At 38.5% G+C, this 18,964-nt stretch overlaps 1 protein-coding gene across 1 annotated transcript; it reads left to right on the plus strand.

Moving 5' to 3' along the window:
• The first annotated feature begins 12,321 nt into the window (after positions 1 to 12,321).
• LOC122750920 (olfactory receptor 10G6) lies at positions 12,322 to 13,338 on the plus strand. The gene is given in 1 exon segment (XM_043997799.1): positions 12,322 to 13,338. A coding segment is annotated over 1 exon segment (1,017 nt).
• The last annotated feature ends 5,626 nt before the right edge of the window (positions 13,339 to 18,964 follow it).

Genomic DNA, 18,964 nt, shown 5'->3' on the forward strand with positions numbered 1-18,964 from the left:
ATTATGAAAGACTCAGTAACTGTGATCAATAGAAACATTTACCACAACTCAAAAGGACTTATGCTGTAAAATGCTAGTCACCTCCCAATAGAGAATTGATGGGGTACAGATTGAAGCATATTTTTCCTGTATTTTTCTTACTTTTGTGGGGGATTATGTCTAAAGTATGTTTTGATGACTTCATATTTGTAATGGGTTTTCTATTTCTTGCATTCTCAATGGATAGGGGAGGGTTTGGGCACAGTAAGAGAATTTAGAACTAAAAACAAAATTGAAGAGTGAAATAAAAATGAAATAAAATGTAGAATGTCAGCAAAACAAGATAATTTCTTTTTAAAATTTTATTTTTTCCCAATTACTTGTAAAAACAGCTTTAACATTCTTTTTTTTCAAATTTTGGGTCCCAAATTTTCTCCTATCCTACCCTCCACACCCATTGAGAAGGCAAGTGATTTGATATAGGTCATACATATGCAGTCATGCAAAACACATTTCTATGTAAGTCATACTGTGAAAGAAAATATAGACAAAAAAAGAAAGAAAAATAAGTTAAAGAAAAATTGTCTTCAATCTGCATTCAGGCTCTACCAGTTCTTTCTCTGGAAATGGACAGTGTGCTTCACAATAAGTCCTTCAGTATTGTTTTGGATCATTGTATTGCTGAGGATATGTGTGGTTTCATAGCTCCAAATTGATCTCCAGAATAGTTAAATGAGTATACAATTTCACCAATATCCCCTCCAGCATTTGTCATTTTCCTTTTCTGTTATATTAGCTGATCTGAAAGGTATGTGTTGGTAGCTCAGAGTTGTTTTAATTTTCATTTTTCTAATCAATAGTACTGTGGAGCATTTTTTCCCATATGACTATTAGATAGCTTTGATGAATTCATCTGAAAACTACCTGTTCATATCCTTTGATTATTTATCAGTTAAGGAATGCCTATTTTTTTTTTTGCAGGGCAGTGGGGATTAAGTGACTTTCCTAGGGTCATACAACTAGTAAGTGTCAAGTGTCTGAGGCCGTATTTGAACTAAATTACTCCTGAATCCAGGGCCAGTGCTTTATCCACTGTGCCACCTAGCTGCCCCCAGAAATGCCTATTATTATTCATTCATTCACTCACTTATTAATTGATTCATTCATTTATTTGTTTAGTCATTGATTCATTCATTTATTTATTTATCTATTTGTTCACGTATGTATCTGTTCATCTCTCTCTCCATTTGTGGGGCAATGAGGGTTAAGTGACTTGTCTAGGGTCACACAGCTAGTAAGTGTCAAGTGTCTGAGGGTGGATTTGAACTTAGGTTCTCCTGAATTCAGTGCCAGTGCTTTATCCACTGCACCACCTAGCTGCCCCCATGGAATGCCTATTATTTCTATAAATTTGAGTCAGTTTTCTATATATTTGAGAAATTAGTTCTTTATCAGTGAAACTTGCTGTAAAATTTTTTTCATTACAATGATTACCAACTGTATTCCTTCCATCCAATTTTCCCTGTTTATCATACTCACCTGTCTATTTTTTTTTTTTTTTAGTGAGGCAATTGGGGTTAAGTGACTCACCCAGGGTCACACAGCTAGTAAGTGTTAAGTGTCTGAGGCCAGATTTGAACTCAGGTACTCCTGACTCCAGAGCTGGTGCTCTATCCACTGTGCCACCTAGCTACCCCTCACCTATCCATTCTTTTTATTTATTTATTTATTTATTTTAATTTTTTTAGTGAGGCAATTGGGGTCAAGTGACTTGCCCAGGATCACACAGCTAGTAAGTGTTAAGTGTCTGAGGCTGGATTTGAACCCAGGTACTCCTGACTCCAGGGCCGGTGCTCTATCCACTGCGCCACCTAGCTGCCCCCACCTATCCATTCTTAAAAGTGTTTTGCTTCTGACTTTTAATTCCCCCAATCTGCACTCCCTTGTTCCCCCTACTCCTCCCCCCACACACGTATTTCTTTTATTCTCCTGCCTTCCTACTTTTCTGTATGGGAATATGAATTTCTACATCCAATTGACTGTGTTATTCCCTCTTTGAGCCAATTCCAATGAGAGGAAAGTTCATGCACTCCGTCTTCTCCTCCCCCCCATCCTCCCCTCCACTGTAAAATCTCTTTTGGGCCTCTTTTATGTCAGATAATTCACCCCATTCTATCTCTCCTTTTCCCCTTCTCCCAGTGCATTCTTCTTTCTCACTCCATAATTTTATTTTTTAGATAATAATCCCATCATATTCAACTGATACATGCTTCATGCTTTCTGTCTGTGTATACAGACAGCTCTACTTTCTTTTTTTTTTAATAAAGTATTTTATTTATTTATTTTTTCCCATTACATGTAAAGATAGTTCTCACCTTTTGTTTATACAAGCTTTACAATTTCAGACTTTTCTCCCTCCCTCCCCTCCCTCCCCCTTCCCCTAGACAGCAGATAATCTGATATAGGTTATATATATATATATATATATATATGTATATATGTATATATATATATACACACATAATAACATTAAACATATTTCTGCATTAGTCATGTTATAAGAGAAAACATCAGAGCAATGATGAAAAACCTCAAAATAGAAAAAAACAACAGCATCAAAAACAAAAGAAATAGTATGGTTCATTCAGCATCTATGCTCCACAGTGTTTACCTTTTTAAACTTCTCTTGAGTCTTGTATGTTAAGATCGAATTTTCTATTCAGTTCTGGTCTTTTCATCAGGAAACATTGAAAGTCCCCAATGTCATTGAATGTCCATCTTTTCCCCTGAAAGAGAATGAACATTTTTGCTGGGTAATAGATTCTTGGCTGCAATCCAAGCTCCTTTGCCTTCTGGAATATCATATTTCAAGCCTTGCAGTCCTTTAATGTTGAAGCTGCCAGGTCCTGAGCAATCCTAACTGTGGCTCCATGATATTTAAATTGCTTCTTTCTGGCTGCTTGGAGTATTTTCTCCTTCACCTGATAATTCTGGAATTTGGCTACAATATTCCTTGGGGTTTTCCTTTTGGGGTCTCTTTCAGTAGGTGATCGGTGGATTCTTTCAATGATGATTTTATCCTCTGATTCTATAATATCAGGGCAGTTCTCCTTAATAATTTCCTGGAATATGGTGTCTAGATTATTTTTCTGATCATGGTTTTCAGGCAGTCCAGTGATTCTCAAATTGTCTCTCCTGGATCTGTTTTCCAGATCAGTTGTCTTTCCAATGAGGTATTTCACATTTTCTTCTATTTTTTCATTCTTTTGATTCTGCTTGACTGATTCCTGGTGTCTCATGGATTCCTTATCTTACAACTGTCCAATTTTAATTTTTAAGGCATTGTTTTCTTCCATGAGATTATGCACCTTTTTTTTTCCCATTTGGCCAAATTAATTTTTTAAGGCATTGTTTTCTTCAGTGAGATTATGCACCTTTTTTTCCATTTGGCCAGATGAATTTTTTAAGGCATTGTTTTCTTCAGTGAAATTAATCACCTTCTTTTCCATTTGGCCAGATGAATTCTTTAAGGAATTGTTTTCTGCAGTCAATTTTTGTGCTTCCTTTTCCAAGCTGCTGATTGTTTTTTTCATAGTTTTCTTGTTTTACTTTCATTTCTCTTCCCATTTTTCTTCTACCTCTCTCAACTGATTTTTAAAATCCTTTTTGAGCTCTTCCAGGAAGGCTTTTTGTTCTTGAGTCCAATTCACTTTCCCTCTTGAGGCTTCACATGTAGGCAATTTGAGGTTATTGTCCTCATCTGAGTTTGTGTTTGCCTCTTCCCTGTTGATACAGAAGCTCTCAATGGAGAGGGCTCTTTTTTGCTTCTTACTCATTATTGCAGCTTATTTATTTATTTTTTAAGTTGAGGTCTGCTCTGGGGGCACCAGGGTCCCTGTTTTGGGCTTGTTGTGCAGGGGTATAGGTGCTGTGTGACTGGCTTTTTACACTGAGGCCTTTATGGTGTGCGCAGTTCACCCCCCTGTACTTCCTGTCTGAGCATGCTAGATCAATGGGCCTAGTTGCTCCTATCCTGTTTGTGGCCCTCCAGCTGACAACTTGCTCTCTCAGCTGGTGAAGGTAGGTTTTTCCACTGTCCTGCTGGGCCACCAGATTTTTGAGCCAGGATCCAGGGGCCTCAGTTGTTTGGCCCGCAGCTTCCTGCTGACTTGTCCCAACCCCCTCGGCGCTGAGCTGCTGCCCTGCGCTGCGCCTCCCTTTTGCCCGAGTCAGAAGTTTTCTAAATTATCTCTGGTTGGAAGACTGTATCTCTCTGTCTCTGACAATGCCACATTTCTGATGCACACCCTCATCATCCTATGCCCATACTATTGTGATTGACTTTTAGTTATTCTCCATTCCTTGTTTCTCCACATTTTCATTCATCCTCCACTAACCTGTGAAGTTGATACTCCCAAAGCACATTTCTAACTATGCCAACTCCCTATTCAATCAACTTCCAAGATCGAGTATTAAATCTTCTGTCTGGCCTCCAGGAACCTTCATAACTTGATACTTTCTTACTTTTTCTGTCTTCTTATACCCTTCCAGGGACTCTATAAACCAATGGAACTGGCCTGGCACTGTGAGGAACTTGCTGTTTTTTCACATAAAACACTCTATCTTCCCTCAAAAATATGTTTTTATTTACTTAGGTTTATTTCCTCAACATCTGTATTTTGAATTATTATAATAGGTAGTATTTTAAGAACTATATCAAATAGTAGTGGTTACAGTGGGCATCCTTGCTTTATCTGTTCTTTTTGGAAAGACCTCTAACATTTCCCATTACAAATCATCCTAATTCTTCATTGTAGATAGACACTGATTACAAAATTAATGAAAGGTCCATTTGTTCTTATGATTTTAAAGTTACTGATGTAAATATATTTTGTACCAATTTTTATGTGTCCACATAATCAGGTGACTTATTGTTATTAACATAGCCTACTATATTAATATTTTCCGAAATATCAAACTATCCCTGAATTCCTTGAATAAATTCAAACTACTCATAGTGTGCAATTAAAAAAAACCATGTTGCTGTAGCTTCTTTGCTAATTGTTTTCCAAATATTTTTACATAAATATTCATTAGAAAGTATCCATCAATACAGTTCTTTCCTTGATTTATCTTTCCCTGTCTTAAGAATTAGGATGACATTTGTCTCAACGAAGGAATTCAGTAGGATGTCATCTTTATAGTTCTTTTGTATTATTAAAGTTATGGGTGAAATCATTCCATTCATATTCACTGCTGGGATTTTAAAAATTATTTTTATTTAATTAAATATTTATTAATAACATATAAAACATTTTTAACATTTTTTTATTTCAAGTTCCAAATTCTCTCCTTTGCTTCAGTCACTCCTCCCTTTCCCCTCCTTGAGAAGGCAAGCCATTTGATATTGATTATACATGTGGAATCATGAAAAACATATTTCCATATTAGCCCTGTTACAAAGAAAACACAAAGAAAATAAAACAATAAAAAGAGAGTTTTTAAAAGTGTTCTTCAATCTGCATTCAGAGTTCATCAGTTCTCTCTCTCTGGAGGTGGATAGCCTTTTTCATCATGAGTCCTTTGGAATTGTCTTGAGACATTGTCTTGATCAGAGTAGCTAAGTCATAGTTGATCATCCTTACAATAATGAACATTGTTCCTGTGTACAATGTTCTCCTAGTTCTGCTCACTTTACTTTGAATTAGTTCATATAAGTCTTCCCAGGTTTTTTTTTTTCTGAAACCATCCTGTTTGTCATTTCTTATATCACAAGTGTTCCATCACAACCATATATCACAACTTGTTCAGCTATTCTCCAATTGATGGGCATCCTCTTAATTTCCAAATTCTTTGCCAGCACAAAAAGAGATACTTGTAAATATTTTTATACAAATAGGTCAAAGGACCTGTTATCATTGCTAATTGGGTTTTCACTACCATTACACCTTCCTGTAATTTTTCCTGTGTTTTACACCTTCATCTTTCTTTACAAAGAAAAATAAATGGGGGAATGAAAAAGAATAAGAGCAATACTAGTAATCTATAAATTAAGTGATTTGAGCCCATTTCTCTGCCTCTTTTCTCTTCCCCTAGTCCAGATGCTGATCACTGGTGTTAATACTTTTCCCCTCAATTTTTAATCCTCCCTTTATGAGCTGCTTTCCAAAATTAAAGTGTGTTTTGCTTATGACTCTTCCTTTATGCCTTCTCTAACTTCCATCTCTCTTTTCCCTGTTCCCATGTATTTCATCGTTAAATTTGCTGTTTCTTATTTTTTCTTTTCTTTTTGCAGGGCAATGAAGGTTAAGCCCAGGGTCACACAGCTGTTAAGTATTGATATATTGATCTGAGGTCAGACTTGAATTTAGGTCCTCCTGAATCCAGAGCTGGTGCTTTATCCATTGTGCCACCTAGATTCCCCCTAAATTTACTGTCTATCTATACAAAACTACATGTTTTGGTATATTTAAAATTCTTTTTCTCAGTTAAAATAAAAGAGATTTTTGTGATGTCCACTCCCTTCATTCTCTTTTCTTTGTATACTCTTCTAGCACATTTTGGCAGCTGTGGGGAAGGTGAATTGGAGTATAGAAAGGCTTAAGGAAAGAAGAAAGAATATCAGATTATTGTAATAGTCCAGGTAGGAAGTAATGAGGGCATGAACTAGGGTGATGTCTATGGAAGAGGTGTGGAGAAGACATATATTAGAGATATAAACACAAAAAATGGCAAAATATTTAGGGTGAGAGTAGAGGTGTCAAAGGTGACTCAGAATTTTTCCAGTTTCTCTTCTTTTTATTTGATGTAACCAAAGCCTATATTTTCTTGTTAATAAGGCCCATGACAATTCATTTCAGAGGAACATAATTGCTAATAGTAATAATAGTTACTAGTGCAAAAAGTGTTAATAGTTGCTATTAGTGAGATGTCATCAACTTTGTGCCCCCAGGGAGAATTCCAGGGAATGAAACCTCTGAGATAAAAGGTTCAAGAAAGTTGAAAAGGAAAATGAGTCAGGGCTTGCATGTGTTGAAAGAGGTTTGTGACCATCAAGGAGAAGGTCTGGAAGAGGCAAAGAATCTACTAAGTTCAGAAAAGGAAACACAAAAGGAAGGGGGAGGGGCAGAAGGTGACTGAAGATAACTGCTCCAGCTTGTACAGGTGATGACTTCTCATTGTACCCATTCACACTTAGTAACTTGAGAAGAGACTATATAAAAAGATAATATTTAAGTGTGGGCAAGAAATCCTAATGGGATATAGTTTTCCTTTTAATAAGAAATAGGTGCATCACATGAATACAGACAATTATTATCCTGAGACCCTTGTTAAAGTTTAAGATTAGGTAAAGCAAAAGCATTCTTCACCTAAAGTCCTCTAAAATATGGTCACAGTGCAAAATTCCCAAGCTATGTCTTTGCCCTTTCTGATTCAGATGGGATCAAAGTCTGACTTCATTCTAATTCAATCCAACCAGATTATGTAAGCAACCTTGATAATCATGTATTTTTCCTGTAGGTCAATGAAAATGGCTTGCCCCCAATATAAGGAGGTAGAGTAGGAAGGAAAGGGACAGAAAAATACATGATATCTTTGTGTAACAATATTTCTTCCTTTGATGTTTGTGGATACAAAATAACTGGAGTAATGGATTATTAATCAGGAAATCAATAAATCAACAACCACTTACTGTCAATCAATTAATTACCTACTATGTGCCAGCCACTGTGCTAGGTGCTTGGTATGCAAAATAAAAAACAAATCAGTCTCTTCCTTGAGTTTACAATAAATCTGAGAAAAAGGCACAATGCATATAAATTTCAGTTGTTCAGTCATTTTTCAGTTGTGTCTGACTCTTCATGAGCCCATTTGGGATTTTCTTGGCAAAGTGGTTTGCCATTTCCTTTTCCACTTTATTTTACAGATGAAGAAACTGAGGCAAACAGAGTTAATCAACTTTCCCAGGGTCACATAGCTATTAAATATCTGAGGCCAGATTGGAACTCAAGGAAATCAGTCTTTCTGACTCCAGGCCCAGCACTCTATTCACTGTGCCACCCAGCTGCCCTTTATTTATAAATAGGCATATACAAAGTAGATATTAGGTAATTTGGGAACAAATTTGCTAGCAGTTAGAGGCTCAGGAGAAGCTTCATATAAAAGGCAGAAATTGATCTAAATCTTGAAGAAAACTAGGGATTCTATGACATCCAGATGAAGAGGGAGTTCATTCCAGGCATGGGAGATAGATAATACAAAAGCATGGAGACAGGAGTGATGTCATGTATGAAGAACAGTAAGAAGACCAATTTGATTAGACAGTTTGGGGCCATGCTATAGATATCTTTAAATCCCAAATGGAGAAAATTAGATTTGATCCTAGAGTTAAAAAGGAATGACTGGAATTTATTGAGCAAGAAAGTAATATGGTCATATCTTTAGGAAAATCATGCTGGCAGCTGTATGGAACATGGACTTGAAGCAGGGATACCAATTAAAGTGATGAGGGCTTAAGAATAAGAGAGAAATATAATATTGAATGGAATATGTGATATTTTAGTACAATTAGATTTTTTTCCTTCAATACTTGATGATGTGAAAAAACTGGAGCTGTTACCTCTTAATGAAGGATACTTCCCTGTCTGCCTTAGGAAGAGGCAGATAATCAGTAGCTTTGGGTTGAAATTGAAAAGAACCCAGGAATCAAGGATGGAGAAAAGCAAACTAAAGACTAGGGAGTTTGGTTTAGAAGAATGAAGACTGGAAGGAAAACCTTTCTTGAACATCTCAGAGTAGGTGAATTCAGCTCAAAGTGAAAGGAAGAAGTGATATAGGTTCTTAAAATAGTAAGGCTTCTTAATTTTGTTTATTTTTTTTTTCCATTTTCTAATGATGAGAGAGTAAACTGAATTCATCCAGGTTGATAATCAGCATAGATAGTTTAGGGAGTTGGGCAACATAACTTTGGATTCAGAGAGTCAGGAATAGATTAATTTTTTTTCAGGGCAATGAGGGTTAAGTGACTTGCGGGGGAGGGGTCACACAGCTAGTAAGTGTCAAGTGTCTGAGGCTGGATTTGAACTCAGGTCCTCCTGAATTCAGGGCCAGTGCTTTATTCACTTCACCACCTAGCTGCCCCGAGTCAGAAATAGATATAACCAGGCTATGGGAAATCAGTGAAATGTTTCCTGAGTTGGTCAAAGCTGAACTTTTATTTCCATGCTCTCCTAACTGTTAAATCTTCATTGTTTATACCTTTATATCTTCACACTAACTAGACATACCTTCTGTAGCCACTGAAAAAACTAGGTTGTAAAATACTAATGTCATCAATAACTTACAATGAGGAGAGAAACAGAAGAAAGGTAGGAGGAGAGAGGAGGAGAAAGAGCAGAGGGCTATGGATGTGAGGACAAAGCTAGAACTTGTTTCCCTAGAAATTACCTCATATTTATTTATCTATAATACATGCTGTATTAGTGCAGAGGTTCTTGACCTGGGGTTTATGATAGATTTCAGGGGGGTATTTGAACTTTTATGGATAAAATTGCATCTTTATTTCAATATGATGGCCTTCTTTATAATCCTATATAGTTTGTTGTTGTTTTTTTGTTTTTTTTTTCTCAGGGCAATGAGGGTTAAGTGACTTGCCCAAGGCCACACAGGTAGTAAGTATCAAGTGTCTGAGGCTGGATTTGAACTCAGGTCCTCCAGAATCCAAGGCCAGTGCTTTATCCACTGCGCCACCTAGCTGCCCTCATAATCCTATATAGTTTGTGAAACGAAAAACTTTATTCTGAGAAAGGGTCCATAGGCTTCATCAGATTGCCAAAATGGCTCATGGCACAAAAAGAACTGCCCTACTAGAATAAAAGCTCCTTGTGGGCCAACATCTAATGTTTTCCTTTGCAACTTTAAGCACAAGTCTTGTAACATAATAGAGGTCTTAGAAATTGAATTGTGAATAAAATCATTGCCTCAGTCCCTTGTTGGGGAAAGGGCAAATGGGAAATCAAAAGGATAACAACTAAAGAGGAGAGATAGCAGACATTGGCTGTTGCGATTGCGCACAGCTTTTGGAGAATGGGTGTTATTTGGGGCCAGTGCTTGGGCACTCAGAAAGGTAAAACAGCTGTTAGACCATTCCTTTTTTTTTGTAGTTGAGTGTGACTCAGAGGGTGGGTCTAGCCTCTCTCTGATTCTTTCCCATAGTCTTACCCTTAGCAGCCTCTAGAACTCAGAGAAGCTCAATTCTGCTACAACAAAGGTAGTGTCTCACAACTCTCATTGGGGAGTTGGCTGGTGGCTGCAAGACCTATAACAGACTTGTCAACAGTTTTTGGCTTACCCCCTCCTGTGCCCTGCTTTATTCCACTTTAACTTTGCAGGTTTTGCTGAAACTCTACTCGGGAGGAATGGCCCAGGCATCATGGGGAGGGAGCAGCACATATGCTGTAGGATTCCTGCAGAGATAGATCAAGAAGCCTTATAGAGGGGGTGAAGACAGACTGCCTCTTTTCTTTCCCCAAGAGAGAGAAAGAATTGGGCTTTTTTGCTTAGTGAGCTAATGTTAGGAGGAATTAGAAAGGCCCAAGGATCAGGAAACCTGGGTTTCCCTGTAAATTTAGCCCAAATACCGGGTTGTCTCATCCATAAATTAATGGTCTTATACCCTGCCTGCTCCCTTATACCTGGATCTATTCCACCTTGACTAGGTACAGGGATCCCTAGAACCAAGAGAAGGAAATGTCTTCTGGTAACACCTATTAACCCTTAGATTTCTGAACAATAACCCAGACTCTGACTCAGTTTAGAAATCAGGGTGAAGGAAACTTACATAAAGCCCTCTCTTCAGAGGTTTCTGGAACTTTAAGATGTGTACCACACTTGTCCCTCCTTGGGAACAGAACAGTCACTACTCCCGCTGGGTTGTGGCACTGTGTTGGTGCTATCTGTAAAGCTTATTGATGGAGAGGAATTTTCATCTGGGATTGAATTTAACCTCAGATTCAGAAAATAGTGTAAAGCTAAGTCCAATAGACAAGAATTTATTTAGGACCTAGTATGTGCCTGATACTGTGCTGAGAGCTACGGATACAAAACCAGTCTCTGCCCTCTGGGAGCTCACAATCTAAGGGGAGAGAGAAGATGAACAACTATGTATAAACAAGATATATATGAAATGAGCTGGAGGTAATCTCAAAGTGAAGGCATTGACATTAAGGATTGGGAAAGATTTCTTACAGAAGGTATAATTTGAGCTGAATTTGAACAGAAACCAGGACAGGAAGACAAAGAGGAAGAGAATTCCAGGCAGGGGGATCAGTCAGTGAAAATGTATAAAATCAAGAGATGGAGTATTTTGTTTAAGGAACAGCAAGGAGGTCAGTATCACTACATCACCAAGTGTATATAGGGGCATAAGGGATAAGCAAACTAGAAAGGTAATGGGGTTGGGGGTTGGGGGAGAGTTGGAGGGAGGAAGGTTATAAAAAGTTTAAAAAGCCAAACAGAGGATTTTATATTTGTTTCTGAAGGTAATAAGGAACCACTAGGGTTTATTGAATGTGAGGGGGATGACATAGTTAGACCTATGTTTTAAAAAGATCAGTTTGATAGCTAGCTGAGTGTTAAATGGACTGGAATGCGGAGACACTTGAAACAGTAAGACCAGCCAGAAGGCTATTACCATACTCTAGGCATAAAGTAATAAGGGCCTTCACCAGGATGGTGGCAAAGTCAGAGGGGAGAAAAGGATATATCAATGACATGTTGGGAAGTTGTATCAACAGGATTTGGCAAATTATTGGGTATGGAGGGAGTGAGAGAGTGTGAATAGTCAAAGATGACCCTTAGTTTGTAAGCCTGGGTGACTGGAAGATTTGTGGTACTCTCAATAGTAATAAGAAAATTTGAAAAAGAGGAGGAATTTTGTGGCAGGGTGGAGAGAAGAGAATGGGTTTGGTTTAGACCATGTTTTGAGATGTCCAATTTGAGATGTTCAGTACAGAGCTGGAGATGTGAGACTAGAGGTTGAGAGATATTATTAATAAATCTGAGAAGTGTGTATGAGGGAGAAAAGTGAGAGAACACTGAAGTATTATAGAATCATATAATTAAATCTGGAAGAGAATTTAGAGATAATTAAATTCAGCCCCTCATTCTAGATACGAGAAAACTGAGGCTCAGAGAAGTTTAAAAGGGACTTGGCTAAGATCACATAGCTAGTAAATATCTGAGGCAGGATCTGAATCCTGACCCTCCTTACTCTGAGTCCACTACCCTAGTTACTACACCAAGTTACCTATTCTGTCCTCTCTTTTCCATGCTTCCTTCCTTATGTACAAGGCTTGATCCCATAGGAGAGGTCCTGAATTCTTCTTGCCAGTTTCTATAGCAGCAGGAGTTAACATCAAGGCAATGCAAAGTGACAACCACACATTTGTGACCCATTTCATCCTGGTTGGCCTTCACCATCACCCCAAGCTTGGTGTTCCACTTTTCCTCGTCTTCCTTGCCATCTACCTCCTCACCATCTCTGGTAATGGGCTAATCATCCTCACTATACTAGTCGATGTCCGACTTCATCGACCCATGTACTGGTTTCTATGCCACCTCTCTTTTCTGGACATGACAATCTCTTGTGCCATTGTCCCCAAGATGCTAGCTGGCTTCCTGTTGAACAGCAAGGTCATCTCCTTTGGAGGCTGTGTGATTCAACTCTTCTCTTTCCACTTCTTGGGGTGCACTGAATGTTTTCTCTATACCCTCATGGCTTATGACCGCTTCCTTGCCATCTGTAAACCCCTGCATTATGCTACCATCATGACCCGAAGTGTCTGTAATTGTCTGGCATTGGGCACTTGGCTGGGTGGCTCTCTCCATTCAATCTTCCAGACTTGCTTCATGTTCCGTCTACCTTTCTGTGGCCCCAATCAGGTAGACTACTTCTTCTGTGACATTCCTGCCATGCTGCGGCTTGCCTGTGCTGACACTGTCATCAATGAACTGGTCACCTTTGTGGACATTGGTTTCTTGGCCCTCACCTGCTTTGTTCTTATTCTTACTTCCTATGGTTACATTGTAGCTGCCATCTTACGCATCCGCTCTGCTGATGGGCGCCGCAATGCCTTCTCTACCTGTGCTGCCCACCTCACTGTTGTCATTGTCTACTATGTGCCCTGTACTTTCATCTATCTGCGGCCTGGATCCCAAGAGCCACTGGATGGGGTAGTGGCTGTTTTTTATACTGTCATTACACCTCTACTCAATCCCATTATCTACACACTTCGTAACAAGGAGATGAAGTCAGCATTATGGAGGCTGGGGGGGCATAGGGAAGTGCAGCCCCATTGACTCCATCTCTCAAGGCAGATTTAAGCAAAACTTTTGAACCAAGAAAGTTGGAACACCAGTATGGGAGGAATTGCCCAAATGAAGGAGAGAGAGCTATACAGATAGAGGAACGTAGAGTTCCTAAGAGGGAGCCATGGGTAAAATCAGCACAGAAGCCATTTCCTTCATTCACATTGTAGTTCCAATGGAAACACAACAGATCAGCTAAGAAGACATTTTGCTAAGAAAGGAATTAGAAATGAGTAAAAATGAATCTACTAAGAGTCTCTTTCTTCTCCCAAGGAGCTTATTTTCCTTGAGATTGAAAAAGACAGAGGTTTCTGGAATTTTGTGCTTAACTAGGAGAATAAAAGGATCCCTAGGATTCCTAATTGTCAGATCTATGATAGGTATACTCCAGCTAGGAGCTAAGACTTATAATGAGACTGAAACTTAGAGTTTTCTGGACTAATAGTAACCACTCTACTCTATCAAGCCATGGGGAAGTAAGCAAGGCACCAACTCCATTCTTTCCCATGAATGATTAGATTTGCCTTCTACCTCTTAGGATGAGTATGTGTAGTGAATGAACAAGGAAAATCAACTCTAATGGACATGAAAACAGGCAGATGCTCAGTAACCTGTGAAGAAACCTGATTTTTGGATGGTAAAAGGATGAGAGAGGGAGACATTACAAGGAGTCCTTGTTCCCTAGCCTGTTCAGAGTATGTGTCCAGTATGCCTACTCCCAGACCATAGGAGATGGGGAATGAAAGAGGCTCCTGCAGAAGGCTTCACATACAAACCTAATAGCACAGGTCTTTTCAAAGACACTCTATCCCCAAACTCAACTCCCTAACCTCTCCTGTGTTCCAAATGTCAAGAATGTGGTGGAGGTGGGGAGAAGTTGCTCAGAAGGAGATGGAATGTTTCTGAGAACAAATGTATGCTAGCCCACCAGAGTTTCTGTGCACAGTACAATGGAGATGGAGGAATAAAAGGAAATAAAACCAAAAAGATACTAGAATACTGAGTTAATATCTAGGATGATTTATCAAGTACCTTACATACATTCAGAATGATGCAAACACACAAAGATGCCACACATTTTGTCTTAAATGAACTTATATTCTTTTGAAAGAAACAGCTTATAGATATGAAAAGCAATAAGGTTACCATTTAAAGCAATAAATACTTAAGTGCCAACATAGAGTAAGTATCAGAGCAGATCACAAATGTGACACATAACTTAGGGCTAGAGGGTTTAAAGAAACCTGCACAGAAGAGATGGAAATTTCACTTAAACTTGTCTTTGATGAATGATTAAAATTTATCTTTTTGACAGCATTATTTTATTTATTTATGTTTTTTGGGGCTATTAAAATCATGTTAAAGTCTGGCTTTAGTATAATTGGCAAAAAGGAAAAAGACAAAGAAATCCATTGGTTATTTATAGAAATCATTCCAAGCATTTTCTTTACTACTCATCATTCCCTAATACAATCATATAGTATGAGGAATGAAGACAATTTGGTTGATCATTTTGTAATCCTTGAGCTATAATATACTTGCAGGAATAATAGTTATGAACCCATGAGTGCCCTAGCCCAGTATTTTAAATGTACACAATATGCACAAAAATGCTATATTTTATCTCATTATCTTTTTTTAAATTATTATTTTTTTTTTTGGCGGGGCAATGGGGGTTAAGTGACTTGCCCAGGGTCACACAGTTAGTAAATGTGAAGTGTCTCAGGCCAGATTTGAACTCAGGTACTCCTGAATCCAGGGCCGGTGCTTTATCCACTGCACCACCTAGCTGCCCCTTTATCTCATTATCTAACCTGAATGTGTATGATTAGAACTTTTTTTTCGAGGCAATTGGAATTAAGTGACTTGCCCAGGGTCACACAGCTAGTAAGTGTCAAGTGTCTGAGGCCAGATTTGAACTCAGGTACTCCTGACTTCAGGGCTGGTGCTCTATCCACTGTGTCACCTAGCTGCCCCTGAGCCCCTTTATTATTCTTATCCCCCTCACCAGGCAGTCTCACTAGGCATAACACAGGACCAGGGATATAATTTCCCTCATTCTTGGTATGATCCTTCTATTAATTTAGGCTGAAATTAAATGAGCATTTTTTATCTGCTACATTACACCGTTGTCTAACATTGATCTGGAAGTCCATTAAAACCCAAAGTTTGTTTTTATATGTACTACTATCTATCTACATCTTCCCCATCCTATATTTGGGGAATTGATTTTTGAAACCTATATGCCAGACTCTACAATTATCCCTATTACATGTATATGTGGGGTAGGGGTGAGAGTAGGATTCTTTTCTTGTTGTTTGATCATTTCAGTTGTGTCTGACTCTTTGCGAACCCATTTGGGGTTTTCTTGGAAAACATACTGGAGTAATTTGTGGCTTCCTTCTCTAGCTCATTTTACAAATGAAGAAACTGAGGCAAACAGGGTTAAGTGACTTTCCCAAGGTCACACAGCTAGTAAAAGTCTAAAGCCAGATTTGAACTCAGGAAGAGTCTTCCTGACTTCAGGCCTGGTACTCTATCCACTGTATCACCTAGTTGTCCCAAGAGTAGCACATCCCCCTCCTGCATATCTCAAACTTACTGCATAACAAAGGTATCCTACAAAGAGAGAAAAATACATACACACAAAGCCTTTCACAAAACAATGTTTCTGAATTGTTGTAGCTTTTTACAATACTATCCCCTGACTATTACCTTCACATACAAAATACTTCTTAATATACATCATGCCATTTTTCAACCATAGGTATGACAAATATCATTAATATCCCCCAGCATGTGACACAAGTACATAGCGATAATACTCATGGTGTGGGATTCACTTGGAATATGAACTCATAAATGTAGTCACATAGGTAGACCTACAGCCAGGGATTAGATGCAAGTACAATATTCTCCAGGTGATAGTCTATTTAAGCTGCTCTTCTAGGTCTGTCACATGTGCCCCTTGGCTGGATAGTAAAGAAATCTGCCAGCCCACCAGAGAAGTGAAAATATAGCCCATGCTCAAATGTACATATCCTAACCAAATGTATTGAAGGATATGGATATGGCCAAAAGGATCTCAGATAAGAAACTCAAAAGCTAAGATCATATCTGCTGTGTTTACCTTAGAGGTTTCCAGATGAGAGATGTGTCCTTGTCTGTGTCTATAAGAGAAGTCTCAAGACAATATTGAGTGGCCACATATGCATATCAATCCCAGATGGGAGATGTTGTAATAAGATGGCAAGAGCCCAAGGGAGATAATATTGCTTTCTCTTATAAAGAGAATAAGACCCGTCTCTGATATGTATTGTTTTTTGTTTTTTTTTTTTAGTGAGGCAATTGGGGTTAAGTGACTTGCCCAGGGTCACACAGCTAGTAAGTGTTAAGTGTCTGAGGAGGGATTTGAACTTAGGTACTCCTGACTCCCGGGCCGGTGCTCTATCCACTGCGCCACCTAGCCGCCCCAATATGTATTGTTGATATCTCTTCAGTTTTCTTGTTTCTTTGTGTTTTTAAGACCATGGTCAGCTAAGAAAGAATCATCTGTCCACAGGGTTGGATTACTTGACCCTTGTTGCTCAACAGTCTTGAGCTGGGTGATACAAACTTTCCTATCCATGCTTACCCAGATCACAAGGTACTCTTTTTTTTTTTTTAAATAATCTATGGGATTATAACTCCTGAGAGTTTAGGCAAGTAAAAGCTCATGGCTCAGAAATGCAGGGGTAGGGGGCAGCTAGGTGGCACAGTGAATAAAGCACCGGCCCTGGAGTCAGGGGTACCTGAGTTCAAATCCAGCCTCAGACACTTAACACTTACTAGCTGTGTGACCTTGGGCAAGTCACTTAACCCCAAGTGCCTCACTAAAAAAAAAAAAAAAGAAAGAAATGCAGGGGTAGAAAAGGCTTTTTGTATTTTTCTAAGATATTTAACCAAAAGATGACTAAAATGATGTGCCAAGGTGGGTCCAATGGAAACATGGAGAGATTTCAAAATTTCTGAACCTGAATAGGAAACAACTACATATGTATTTTCACTAACCTCTAATTGAAATCTAGCTTCTCCCTAATTATGAATGTAGAGAGCAAAGCATTACTTTGAGACAGAGTTCATTTGCTTCACAAGACTGCCAAAGGGGTGCATGAGACAAAAAGGTTAAGAACCCTCAAACTAGATGATTAACAAGGTGTTTTCAAGTCCTAAAATTCCTTAAGTCTATTTTACTTATATTGGACTATACTCATGGCATCTGTGATTGAAAATCAAACTTCATTTCATCCCTCAAGTATCATCTTGGAAAAAATCCCCAAGACACAAACATGTAGTACTTCATTGGTGGGGTCTGGGGTCTGGGTGGAGAGTGAGATGGCACTTGGGGGAGAAGATAGAGTGGTGGGTTACTATATTGTATTCCTACAAATCCTGAAACAATGAATTTTCTTTGCCATAGCATTCATTCTATATAGGATCAATGTTGAATCATTTGCTTTCTGTACTGTTCCCCATATGATTAGTTTTTGTTTGTTTGTTTTTTGTTTTTTATTTTTTGGTGAGGCAATTGGGGTTAAGTGACTTGCCCAGGGTCACACAGCTAGTAAGTGTTACGTGTCTGAGGCTGGATTTGAACTCAGGTCCTCCTGAATCCAGGGCCAGTGCTCTATCCACTATGCCACCTAGCTGCCCCATATGATTAGTTTTGAAATATTATAGGTTCTACATTCAAAGCGTGTCTCAAATCTGTGCTTCATTTCTATTTCCACTACCACTACCAGGCTCTAGTTTCTTTTCCTCTAGGATATTGCAACAGCTCTCCAACTGGCCTCCCAATGTATAGTTGCTTCCCAATGCAATCCATCCTACATACTACAATCAGATTGACCTTCACAATAAATAGGACCATAGAATTCACTTGCTCAAAAGCCCTATTGTCCATTAAATCAAGTCAAGATTCTTTAATGTAGTGTTCAAAAATCTCCACTTTTTGCCTACCTTTTCAACTATGCCTCACATTCTATAGTATACTGAAAAGAGCACTGGACAAGAAATAAAGAGATCTCAGTTCAAATCCTATCACTGACAGTTGCAAATTTTAAGAGCATGGGTGAATAATCACTTGCCTTCTTTAACATTCGGTTTCCTTAACTGTAAGGTGAGCAATTATATTTGCTTTACCTAATTTATAGGGCTGTAGTGATGAAGGTGATCTGTAAATCTTGAAGAGCTACATGAATATGTCAATATTATCATTCATATTTTTCATGATCCAAGCAAGTTAGATTACTTGCTATTCCCTAAATGCATCTGACTTTTCGCCACTCCTGTGCCTTTGCTTGCTCTAGTCATAAGATCAATGATATAGAAATGGAAAGGACCACAGAATCCATCTGTTCTAATTCTTTTCATTTTACAGATGTGGAAATTGAGGCCCAACGAGGTTACTTGCCTATGTCCTCATTGTTAGTAAATGTTGATGGGATTTGAACCTGTTTTCTCTGATTCTAGAACTTTTGGCCTTTACACTGGACCACCTTGTTTTCCTTTTGAAAGGCAGTATGCTGTAGTGGAAAGAGTACAGATTGGGAGCTGATCATTCTGGGGTAGAACCACC

The sequence above is a fragment of the Dromiciops gliroides genome, chromosome 3 (assembly GCF_019393635.1).
Source record: "Dromiciops gliroides isolate mDroGli1 chromosome 3, mDroGli1.pri, whole genome shotgun sequence".
NCBI lineage: Eukaryota > Metazoa > Chordata > Mammalia > Microbiotheria > Microbiotheriidae > Dromiciops > Dromiciops gliroides.